This window comes from Paramacrobiotus metropolitanus, unplaced genomic scaffold (assembly GCF_019649055.1).
Source record: "Paramacrobiotus metropolitanus isolate TYO unplaced genomic scaffold, Prichtersi_v1.0 Parri_scaffold0000046, whole genome shotgun sequence".
In the NCBI taxonomy this organism is placed as follows: Eukaryota; Metazoa; Tardigrada; class Eutardigrada; order Parachela; family Macrobiotidae; genus Paramacrobiotus; species Paramacrobiotus metropolitanus.
In genome coordinates, this window is record NW_026570266.1 from 864,299 (window position 1) to 876,391 (window position 12,093).

The 12,093-nt window shown below is 43.1% G+C and overlaps 2 protein-coding genes across 2 annotated transcripts; one reads left to right on the forward strand and one right to left on the reverse strand.

Moving 5' to 3' along the window:
* Nucleotides 1-3,135: 3,135 nt before the first annotated feature.
* On the reverse strand, nucleotides 3,136-4,218 carry LOC129591455 (uncharacterized). Its single transcript, XM_055487114.1, has one exon. It carries the CDS (start codon nucleotides 4,216-4,218, stop codon nucleotides 3,136-3,138), a length of 1,083 nt encoding a protein of 360 aa, XP_055343089.1.
* Nucleotides 4,219-6,118: 1,900 nt separating this feature from the next.
* LOC129591489 (uncharacterized) lies at nucleotides 6,119-7,431 on the forward strand. The gene is made up of 3 exons (XM_055487158.1): nucleotides 6,119-6,516; nucleotides 6,580-6,861; nucleotides 7,094-7,431. The coding sequence occupies exons 1-3, from the start codon at nucleotides 6,293-6,295 to the stop codon at nucleotides 7,227-7,229; spliced, it is 642 nt and encodes a 213-aa protein (XP_055343133.1). The 5' UTR covers nucleotides 6,119-6,292; the 3' UTR covers nucleotides 7,230-7,431.
* The last annotated feature ends 4,662 nt before the right edge of the window (nucleotides 7,432-12,093 follow it).

A 12,093-nucleotide genomic window follows, 5' to 3' on the forward strand; every position in this document is an offset into this window, starting at 1 on the left:
AACGGTGGCTCAAAGAGGCATATACTTGTACGTTGTACGGAGCCAAAGGTAAATGTTTCGGTGTTATTATTAACATCTTTCTTGTATACGTTGGAAAAAGAATAAGATAAACGCAATTTACGTGTCTTTTCTCGACCACTGCATTATTTGCCAGGCGATCTACCGACCTTTGGAAGAGCACGCAAACCCTATTTTCCGGTAATCTGCGGTAATAACCACTGCGATCACGATCGCTATCTGAGGCATTGCGTTCTTCACCCTGCTAACGTGCAATACAAAAACTAAGTAGCTTATCGTGAATCGTAATCGCGGTTACTGTTTAGCTTGAGCTGGGCGTTCGAGCGCACCCCATGTGTACGTGCGAATGCTGAGGGACGCATAATGTATTTTCACAAAATTAAGAAAGAAACAGTTCCTCATCCACCGTAGTAATAGCCCTCGGGCGGACGGTCACATTCAGGACGGTTCACATATTCGCAACGGTAAATTCTGCAGTTTCATGTACATACTTGCAGCCCAACCTTGCGTTGCAAGATAGAACATAACGGTTTCTCTACCATTAGCTGTTGTTTGCTGAAATTTTTGGCAAATTGTCATACTGTTTAGGATCGACTGGCCGATGCCCAAATGACTTTATAAGTGGTTGCCGCACCTTTGGGAATAGGCAAGCTGGCACCTTTAATTAAATCGATTGACAACAAACAACTGACTCATACAAGTGTTACCCAGTTACTTCTGCACCAAACTTCAAAATAGTGCTAACGCATACCCACCCGTTTGTATAGTGCTCTCGCTGTGGGTATTCTCACCTTTATGAAGCCCACTGTGCAGTTTTACAAAAGTAAGGCTAGGATGTCTCGTGGCGTATAATTAACGATAAAGCGTATTTCATTGATAGTATATAGTGCAAACCCTGGGATTGGCCGAAACGCTGCAGGGTGCAAGTTGTGTGTTGCAACTTGAACTTATATAATCAAGGTAATAGCTTCTGTATACTCATTCTCATAGCCACGGTTACAGAATCTCCTTAGCTTGCATTTGGTTGGAAGATGCATCTCCTTGCTGTAGCGTTAACGACGTGGGCGTTGTTCCTCAGTGCCATAGCTGCTAAAACTTGCGAAGAGCAGAAACAATGTGCCGAGCTGTTTAGCAAGAAAGACGATTATTACGGCCGACTGCTGCAAACAGGAAATGGCTCATTCTGGTCGGTATCCGCGGCGGATCTGCAGCAGTCTAAAAAGTCTGCGGATGAATTTTGCCGGTATGTAACTGCTTGTAAAACTGGTGGTAACAGCGTGCTAGCGCAACTGACCGTGGATTGCTAATGTATCTGTCAGTCGTACTTAGGTACTCACCGTACGATGCATGTTCACTTAATAATAGGTGGAGCAGCGACTCGGGAAACTGTATGCAGTCCCTGTATACCAAATGTCCCTCATTCTACAAAAGCGAGTCAGGTTGGGGGGACGGTTGGTACCTCTGGATTTATCGGCTTGCCATGGGTGGACTGTGCAATACAAAGGTGGGACCGGTGAAATTCTATCGCGCTCATTCTCAGTGTTCTCCATTCGTGGAATTACTAATTCTGCTGTAACCTCCAAGAAATGGGCGAGGTTTTGAGAGACCAGAATAAGTCAGACGCCCAAAAAAACTTCTGCGAGTAAGTGCCGGGCAGTTAACGACGATGTACTGTAAAACTCGCAAACAAATGCACGCATGTAATTCAGAATCACGATAAAGTACTGTTCTTCCCTCCTTCTGCATCAGAAATTTCTTACGCTCTCTCCGCTTTTAAGCCGGTAAACTAATGCGCATACAGCTTGTCATGGCGGAACGCAGTGTACAGTTCTACTAAAGTAAGGCAGGGATCTCTCGTGGCGTAAAATAAGCCACAGAAGCGCATTTCATTGGCAGTACATAGAGCGGAAACTGGGATCAACCGAAATGCTGCAGGGCGCTGACGGTTTATTGCAGCTTGAAGTTACATAATCATGGTGGAAACTGTGTATAATAATTCTCATCGTTACGCTTATAATTACTCTTAAAACCTTTTTACCGGCGTAGCTCTGCGTCAGCGATAAATTACATATTAATTAGCTCACAAACTTCGCAGCTTGTATTTGAGAGAGAAAATGCGCCTCTTTGCTGTAGCGGGAACGGTGTGGGCGTTGTTCGCCAGTGGCACACCTGCTTAAACTAAAACTTGCGAAGAGCAGCAAAAACTCTGTACCGACCTACGTCACAAGGAAGACGATTATTACGGACGACTGCTGCCATCCGGAAATGGCTCACTCTGGCCAATATCCGCGGCGGATCTGCAGCAGTACAAAACGTTTGGTTGCTTTCAGGACCATTCAAGACGGATACAAGCAACTACAAACCGCCAACTGCAAAAAATGATCATGGAACTGGCTACATCAACCGTATTCCATATTTTCCACTCGCTCCCGTTTTTTCCACAAGCGTTACGTAATCAGTCTAAAATGCAGGTAAAAAAATTCATTCGCTGTCCAATTTTCGAAGAGTTTAAATGATGGAGCGAAACAGAATCTCAACAGAATTTTATACTGAGCGTCAGTTTTAAATTGGTGTTTTCCTGCACGCCTGCTTCATCCAGTATTTCTGTTACGGTATTCGTAATGAAATTATAAAACTGCATAAATATAAAATTGTCTGGAACATTGTGCCAAATTTGCATAAGATACCGCGACTTGCAATACTTCTCAATCAGCGCTTTGCTTTTCATCCAACCGCTTATCAGCCATTGTTAGTTTGGTTTGGATTGGAACAGAGCCGCTAAGGTAATGAGTGAACGAACGATCTAGGAACCACGAAGTAAGAAATGGGTGGATGGTTATTATGAAGTCTAATGAAACCGTAAAGGGTAGTGGCAAGCCATAATGTTGAGTCGGTCGATGAAGTGACATCCGGCCTTGGTGTAAGGAACTCTGACCGAACGATCGATACCAATATTCAGCCACTTCTTCGTATGCCAGCGACATCCAAACAAAACAAAATTGAAACTACTTTAGCCCTCGCGATGGTAGTGAGGGACTGCAACTCAGGTTAACACTGTGTACGCCAGTTTGTATGCAGCAGCTTCTCTGATGCCTCCGTAGACCACAGTTCGCATAGTTAGGTGACAGCTTCAGTCTTTGGGTTTCCGTGCGCATCGCAACCAGTTGCGGCAGTCGGCACCGACTTATCTCGGTCGCTTGTTGCTTTCACCGGCCCAGGACTCTGTAGCTTGTATAATCGCCACATATATTTCCGTAGATTAATGGCTGTCAAAACAAAGAAAAGCGGATCCAGGACCGGTTGCAGGCTGTACATGGTCTGCTGGGCCTGGTACAGCGCTGCTCCCAATTGCACAGTAGAGAAACTGCTGAGGAGGGTATAGTAGAAAAAACTCGGTAACCAGCATACCATGGTGCTACAGGTGTACAGTGTCAGCAGTACGAAAGGACGGTAGAAGGCTTCCTTCTTCCCATCGGGCCGTTGTATCACCTGGTTGTTGTCCGTGCGATTTCGTCCCATTACTCGTCGACGTGACCACATCTTCCACAGCAATAACGGATAGGCAGCTGGAATCCCAACAGTCGGCACGTTGAACACCCAGATAGATGTAAATGCAGTCAACGTCAATACGCTGGCGCTGTTTAACCGGCAGCCATTCTCCATAGGGAGGCGATAGTTGAGATGATCGAGCAGCACCTGCGGTAGCATTAATATGTGCACATACGCCACCACACCGCAAGATATTAGGGCAGCGGTAAGGCGACTGTGCCGGGCGCGATAAGATATCGGCCAGAAGAGCGCCCAGACACGATTAATAGTGATCATTAAATGAGAATTGTAAACAAGCGGCGCGAGGACATACAGTGCATACAGGCGTAACGTGCAGCCTGCATAACCGATCCACGATGGTCCGTACACATTTGAAAGAATGATCAATGTGTAGTTGGTTCCCACAAATGCGACATTGCTGCACAATAATGCAATAATGTAAACGTTGAACGGTGTCCGTAGCGATTTATTGGCCACCGTCCAGATTATGGCCAGAGAGTTGAAAATCACGGCCAATGCCCCGGTGGTGGCAAGACTGGCCGAAACAGTACTTTGTGGTGGACTGCCGGTTAATGCCACAGTCGGGGTGATGTTTGTCTTGTTCATGATAAAAGCGGACAGATTTTGAGCATTTAGCATCTTCGGATCCATTACCAAAAAAGTGGAATCGGCCAGTCGGTCCGCCGGTAAAATCTTATAATCCAATTGTTAAACGGTGTGCTACAGCATCTCATCCAGGGAAAATAACGAAGTATCGACTTTTATGTCATAGATTGTGGTTGTAGTGGTTGATCGAGAAGAAAAGAAGAAGATTACTCCAAGGCATACAAATTTCAACCATGGCAAAGGTGTATATCGGTACGCAATATGTACTGAGACAATTGCATAGAACTGGGTACAAGCTTGTCCGGTAATTTCTGACGAGTCAGTACAGCGACTTACACAAATTTGCGTGTTACGCCAAACTTCACACTACGGCGCGCCACGCCACTCTGTTTTAAACACGTAACTTGCATTTGGCTGGTGGCTTGGTACACGCCATATACTTAATTTAGTGAGAACAACAGTAATTGCCTGGCGAAAGGTGGCCAGAAAATGGTCAGTGCACAATCTAACTGCGGAGCGCAGTTAGAGATTTTGAAAAACGTAGTGAAGTGGCCATCGTTATAAGGGCAAACTTCGCGCTAGCTGTACCTTTACGTAGGAAATTACCGGACAAGCTTGTACAATGTGCGGAATATGCACGAAGCTTGACATTTGTCAGAATGCATTGTAACTGGACTTGTAATTGGCGTTGTAATTGAAATTGTCATTTGTCAGAATGCATTGAAATTGTAAACCTAGGTCATTTTCTCCATTAGAAAGGCTATTCGAGTAAAGGTTAACGCTTGTCTTAGTTTACACAAGAACATGTACAATGAAGCCATTTCATTGAATTCAGTACAAGGTAAAACGCTTGTGACACAGGAACCGGAAAAGTTATATGTGGCTCTAGCAATGACTTGTTCCAAGATCGTCAAGTAATTAATTTTATAATTATTTCCTGTTGATTCTACTCACAACCAGTTTCAAAGCGCACTTTTCGTAAAGTAATTAATTTTATAATTACTTCCTGTTGATTCTACTCACAACCGGTTTCAGAGCCCATTTTTGGAAATGAAAGGCACCCTGTGCGTTAATACTGCAGATTTCTTGATAGGTCTGTGAAGTGGGAAACGCTCCCTAATTGGGCTGAGTGCTAAACTAATAAAAAAGATAATTTTTATTTGGCCTTGCGGATGGTACGTGTAAAGCAGACCTGGCACTGGGCAGCGTTATCAGTTACAGTAATTACAAGTAACTTAACGCTAATGATTTTTTAGTTCCAACGTACAAGTAACTCTGAACAGTTAATGACACTGTTGATAATGAGGATGTGTTGTTTTGCTTTTAAGCTTGCTAATCATGAATAATGGCAAAGACCTAATGTGATCAATATCATACTACTATCAGTAACTCTGAAGCGTATGTAGACGCCGCTTTGCCTTGTTGAGTTTCGAAGCTAAACCGTTTGCGGAAATTTTCCGTACCCCATTTTTTTCCGTTTCTTATTGAATCATCCTTTAACAGCCGGAAAACACGCATAAAACGCTTCAAATTGCGATATCGAAGAAGATCCAGCGATTTGATAAACTGGGCAGATATGGTTCCTTTAAGGTACAGCAGATACTACCAAATTTAGCAGTACGGCGCCCTTGACCTTATCAGAGAAGCGAATCTTGCAGAGTAACAGCTATGGTGTATTGTATGTACAGAAATACAGACTGTAGTAGCGCCTTTCCAGCCTTTGCTGTGGCTAAGAAACATGTCTTGCAGCTTTTCGTATTATATACTTAACCATGCCGATTTGCCGTTAAGCATTTCTGATCATAAACCACGAACTTTCTGTACTAGTACAGTATTTCTATAAGACTATATAACTTGGCTTATCGGTTGTGTAATACAGGCATGCATGAATACCGGTGTCTAAGCGGCAAAAAATGGAGATTGTTTTTGCTTTGCCACAGATAACAATATAGGGCAAAAACTGGTACAACTATCTGTAAATCGCCCAGGGCTGTTCGACTTACAGAAGTCCGTTAAGTTAAACACGGCTTCTTGATGTTATTAGTAGCAACGTTGTTGTAAGAAGCTCGCATAAAACGTTTAGCAGTACGACGGCAAGAAAGCACTTTTTCATAGAAACATGGACCACGTAGTAACTGTCGCCGCGCTAGCGCTTTGCGCTTTCCTCGCCGCTCCAGTCGTCGGAGAAACTTGTGAGGAACTCAAGGCACAATGCGACGAGCTGCACCGTGGTGATGACGGCTACACGAATCGCCTGCTGCCTTCTACTGCCGACAGCTCCATGTGGCCGGTATCCGCGGCGGATCTTCAAAAATATCGACCGTTTGGCGACGCTTACTGCCGGTAATCCATACTACCAGTAAAACAAGAAAACACTTTTTTAAACGCTTATTGACTGCATGGTAGCCGGGGCGTGGACCTGGGAAACTGCATGAAGAAACTGTATTCCCGTTGTCTCGAGGAATACGACCGCGAGAAGAGCGTCTACAATGGATGGTACGGACCGGAATGGCAAATTATCACAGGCGGACTGTGCAATACAACCATCGGACCGGTGAAGTTCTTCCGCGCTGTCACACACTGCTCACTGAAAAACAGAAGCAAGTTCTTCTCCTGCTGTTTTCTGAAAGCGCATGCCCCACATGAACAGAATGGAAACGCAGCCGTTGCCCATCAGAATATCTGCGCGTATGTTCAGAGAAAATTTGTCTGAAATCTTTATACAAAACAGGAAGTAGGTTTTGTGGTTATCAATTTATCATTGGTATAATCAGTCATCAAGATCGTAAGTCGTGCAGTGATAAATTCGCTAATGATCGCAAAACGGTAGCCGATATGCGCATGCGGCATACAGCTGCGCGCATAATATGTCCAACGTTTAGTGCAGCTTTGAGTATGATTCAGTTTTGTTTTCCTAAAGGGAACTGAAAGCAACCGTTGAACGCCTCAGTGGTGCGGATGGTGCAGAAATTGGCGGAAAATGCGGTCAAGACGCCGTGGATACACTTAAGGAGGCGCATGAGCAGCTGCAAGCCGGCTACTGCTCCAAATCATAAAATGGGTGTACTTCACAATAATTTAGTTACACTGTGCGCCATCCATGTTTTGACCGATCAGTATAGTTGCTAGTACAGATATATACCATCGCAAGTGGTTGTGGTGCAGGATAACGGATGAGTCGAATGGGTATCACTTGATGGCGTGAAATAAATACACACTATGAAGTATGATTGCGGTAAAGGGTTGGCTATAAAAGATTGTTACTGTAAATTCAGTAGTGACCGGTTGTCTAATGTCCACAGGCGTAACTTTTTGTATATCCATTCTGCGATAACGATAAGTAGTGTTGCCGTTCGTTACGAAAACCTTTTTCGTATACGATTTCGTATAATTTTCGTTATCGTAACGAAAACTAATAGTCTGGTACTTTTCGTTTTTGTTACGAAAACGAAAAGTGCAGATTTACGAAAGTTAATACTTTTTATTCGAGCACTTTTTGATGGAGGAATGTTACAAATTATCTGTGCTCATATGAAATACAGTACAAGTACTGTTGAAGTACAAGACGTAATGGAAATTATAATTACATCTAGCTGCGTGCTGATAAAATTAATATTATAACACTAGAAGTACTTTCAAATCAAAGGCTAAAGGATCAGTGGCGATCAGGTAAAAATTTAAAAATACCGAATCACTTTAAAAAGCAGCCTGAAAATGTTTTAATATATTGCCTCTTAATTTTCGTACTCAGTGGAGAAACCTTTATAAAGAAATGAAATTATTGCTGTTAATTATGTAGTAAAAACGAAGCTCTGATTCAGGTATGTTAACTTGATGTTAACTTTTATTATCAAACATGAAAGTACTTTACATTTTGTTCTGCCGGCTTAAGGTTATACTATAGTTTGCGGTAGCAAGTTAGACTTCTTCAAAACATTTAAGCGTATGCAGTAATTGCAGTTTAACATAAATTTAAAAAATTAAGTAGGCAATAACTTACACGAAATAAAAGATAACAGCTAAGAAAGTTAACAGCGCTGAGCCCTGTAATAGTAGGAGTTAAAAATTAATACGCATTTCCAATGAAAAACTGAAACATAATATATGGTAAATTTAATCGTAAACTACTCGTATTAAACAGATCCAATACGCTGTGTAAATCATTCTTAAAAGAAGCGGAGCGATTCAAAGCACACCGCATATTTACAAATTATCGGTGACAAGTACAACCCCTTGAGCCAACGCACTGATAGTCATTGTGCATTTCATAATTTTAATTACCGTTATTAAATTGATAAAATTAATTGTTTTCAACTTTCATTAAGTTATTTATTATAAAACGTAGGTATACGAAAAGCTACGAAAACATTTTCGTTCGTTACGAAAACGAAAAGTCTCTGAATTTTAGTTATCCTTACGAAAACTAAAATTCAGACAGTTTTCGTTATCGTAACGAAAACGAAAACTCTCGGCCTTTTCGTTTTCGTTACGATAACGAAAGTCACGATGATTTCGTATGCGTTACGATAACGAATACGAAAATGAGAAAACATTTCCGTTTGGCAACACTAGCGATAAGACCAAGGCCTCCAGCGGCGCCTTTATTGCCATTTCGTGGAAGCGAGAATTTTCAATAAGTGCAAGAACTCCTTTTTGTACACAATTATCATGAAATGTGCAAAGTACGTCCTGTACAGTATTTATATTAACAGCACTGGTCAATATGGCGTTAACCATATGATCAGTAATATTTTTCAATTTTATTAATTTTAAGCTAACAATATTTTCGAGGAAGTCAGGATGATATACAGTAGTTAACGGATTAGATCAGCATTTGAAAACTACTCCAAGCATACCTTAATGTTTCACACGTGAAAACCGGTGCGCAGACAATTAAAATGCAACAGCTTCGTGGTGGTGCAGTCTTTTACCGGTACTGTTACGGCATAAATGTTTTGCTGGCAATAATGAGAGCTGGTATATTTGACGTTTGTAGACGTTTGTTCTTGCGAAGCGCAGAAAATGTCTTATGACTACCTAGAGAAAAATTGGCAAGTGGATTAACGGAATGTAGTCAACGGATACGGCGGTCTGTGCTCGGTTCTCGTACATTTATGCATGGAATTTCCAGTTTTCTTCTTTTCTGTACCGAAGCTACTATCAGTCAGTTTGCAGTGCGCTGTGTACACTTGCTGGAACGCTTCCTTAATGGTTTCCATTGAGTCTTGTCCACATTTTCCAATCATTTCACTCCCTTGGATTCCGTTAATACCTTCCTCGATTGCCTTGAACCGCCTAAACGAAATATCGGGACCTATACATTCGCCGAGTACTCTCAGTACAGGGTCATGCGATTACGATGTAATTAAAAATCCATTACACAATAAACGTAGTAACCCGATGCTGTCTGTTAACCGATGCCCAGTAAAATGGACCTACCTACCCGCAGATATTCTGGCGAGCTACGGTAGCATTCCCATTTGTATCGTGCTCAGCAGACGGTCGGATGAAACAGCAGTCCATGAATGGCCCGCGGCTGCGCTTAAAACATTTCTTAACAGCACGAAAGAATTTCACCACCGAGATTGTGGTATCGCACAACTTGGCCATAGCTATGCGCAGCTCGGAAAAATACCATCCGTCGTAAAGTTTCTTCCGGTTATTATAAGCGTCGGGGCATCGATTGTACAGATTGCTGACGCAGTGCCCACTATCGTTGGACCACCTGTCAATGGTCTGTGTCAGTGTCACCAGTAAAAAAGCATTCGGGTTTTTCCTTACAAAACCTCACCGGCAATATGCGTCGCCTAACGGGCGGTAGTCCCGAAGATCCTGCGTGGTTATATTGGGCCATGATTAGTTGGGTTCCCGAGCCAAAATGCGATTTGCGACGATATCTGCTTGGTTGTATAAAGCCTCGCATTGCTGGTCCAGTTCAGCCCAGGCCTCGCCGGCATCAACGTAGCTCCACAGTCTGCACGAAATTACCAGAAAAATCGCTACAAGCCGGCATTCCATGCTGTACAGTTTTCGCGTTGCTCGTTGCTAATTCTGAAAAGCAAAATATTGAGCTGCGTTCGGTATGTGCTTTTTACTTTTGTCTTTTGCAGTATGCTTCAGCGCAAACCATGATGCTACAGATATAAGGTTATTTTAACGATATACTGCCGGCCGGAGATGCTTAATGATAAGATTTTACCGACACGAACCCCGGGCTTGAGACCGTATCAAAATACTATATACTATTATCAGTTAGTTTTTATTTCTCAATATGTACAAGGCGAGCTTCGCTCAACAAATATAATCAAATGAAGAATTTGTCCCAATTAACGTGGGAAGGGACTGTGCACAAGACACTCATAGCATTACCCCGCATAATCTCCAAACTTAAACGTTGAAACAAAAAACAGGTAGAGCGGCTCTCGCCCGTCCTTAAAAATAACTTCTTACCAATCTCCTTTAACGTAACAATGCCGGTCTCACACCAGGTGCCAAAAGTCTCACATGCAAAAGGGACAAAATTACAGCGATCAGTAAGCGACTTGTATTTTCCAATCTTCTCCCGGCAAGCCAGTTCGGCGGCGGCGCCAGCACACTTTGAGGTCGCGTCGATGTATGAATCCGCCATCGTGTCTCTACAAGTGACGTCCCATACTAACGGCTGTCCGCGATATCACTTCCAACGCGTGGCTCCATCCGGGCGCTTTCCGTTTTCACGCAAAAAGCCAATAGGCTCCGGATATGACTCAATGCCGGCATTACATAGCGCTCGCAATATGATATCGTTAATACCGTTATGCCGTTCCCTTCTCCCGATGCACTTCTTGCACGCTAGCCCATGGTATCCGTTTTCCGCAACCTCTTTACCACATCTGGCACACGAGTGCTGCTCTACGATCTTAGCGCCAAGCCACAGGCCAACAGAAATGCGGAAAGACTGATCATCCAGGAAGTTTCCGAATACTTTCGCGGGAAGGGCGTTCAGCCAGGCCCCGGCGTATTTCGTGCTGATTGCTCTAAGGCGAGCTTCGACTCTTTTATCGTCTCCGACATTATTCCACAAGGTGTCAACATCCTTTTGTAAGACCGCGTTATCCCAAACGCATTGGTGAACACGAGCCAGATCCAACGGTAACTCTTCACATGCGGACTCCAGCTTCCAATTTTCACACGCATCGCTGACCAACTGTTCGCTGTTGCCGTTGAAGATCTGGGATGATAACTGACGAGTTGCAAACATGGAAGCCAAAAAGGCCGAAGGAGCCAATGCTTTTGCTCGTCGCACACCCAAACCTCCTTTGGCAACAGGAAGCGTTGCCTGCGTGTATACAAGGCCGTTCAATTTGGTGTTGGTGATTTCTTCTAGGGCATCTTTGACGTGCAAGTCGAACTCATCTAGCAGCTCCGGCACTTTCCAACAAGGGCTGCATCGCAACGTGTACATGAGCTTCGGGATGGACAGGCAGTTCTTATTATTATATGTTTCATGAAACATACTATTATTATATGTTTCATGATACACTATATACGAGTATGAGTAAGTATTGTTTTTGAGAACGGGCGAGAGTCGCTCGACTTGTTTCTTGTTTCAACGTTTAAGTTTGGAGATTATGCGCGGTAATGCTATGAGTGTGTTGTGCACAGTCCCTTCTCACGTTAATTGGGACAAATTCTTCATTTGATTTTAACTGCTGAGCGAAGCTCACTTTGTACATATTGAGAAATAAATTCAGTAAATATGAGTACGAGTCATAATACCTGTATATAACAAGTTAGGGTCGTGGCGAAAACGTTACTAGGGTTGCGTATACAGAGAACTACCTGCATGCACGTACAAGTACAGTGATATGAAAAAATTTAATGGAAAACATGGAAAAATTTAGAGAAAACGAAAAGCAAGCTGAACGATGAACGATATTA

Excerpts from the sequence above, each read along its gene's own strand:
- LOC129591455 (XM_055487114.1), bottom strand. The coding sequence starts at position 4,218 with ATGGATCCGAAGATGCTAAATGCTCAAAATCTGTCCGCTTTTATCATG.
- LOC129591489 (XM_055487158.1), top strand. The coding sequence starts at position 6,293 with ATGGACCACGTAGTAACTGTCGCCGCGCTAGCGCTTTGCGCTTTCCTC. Across the intron at positions 6,517-6,579 it reads TTTGGCGACGCTTACTGCCG|CCGGGGCGTGGACCTGGGAA; the intron begins GTAATCCATACT and ends ACTGCATGGTAG. Across the intron at positions 6,862-7,093 it reads GCCCATCAGAATATCTGCGC|GGAACTGAAAGCAACCGTTG; the intron begins GTATGTTCAGAG and ends GTTTTCCTAAAG.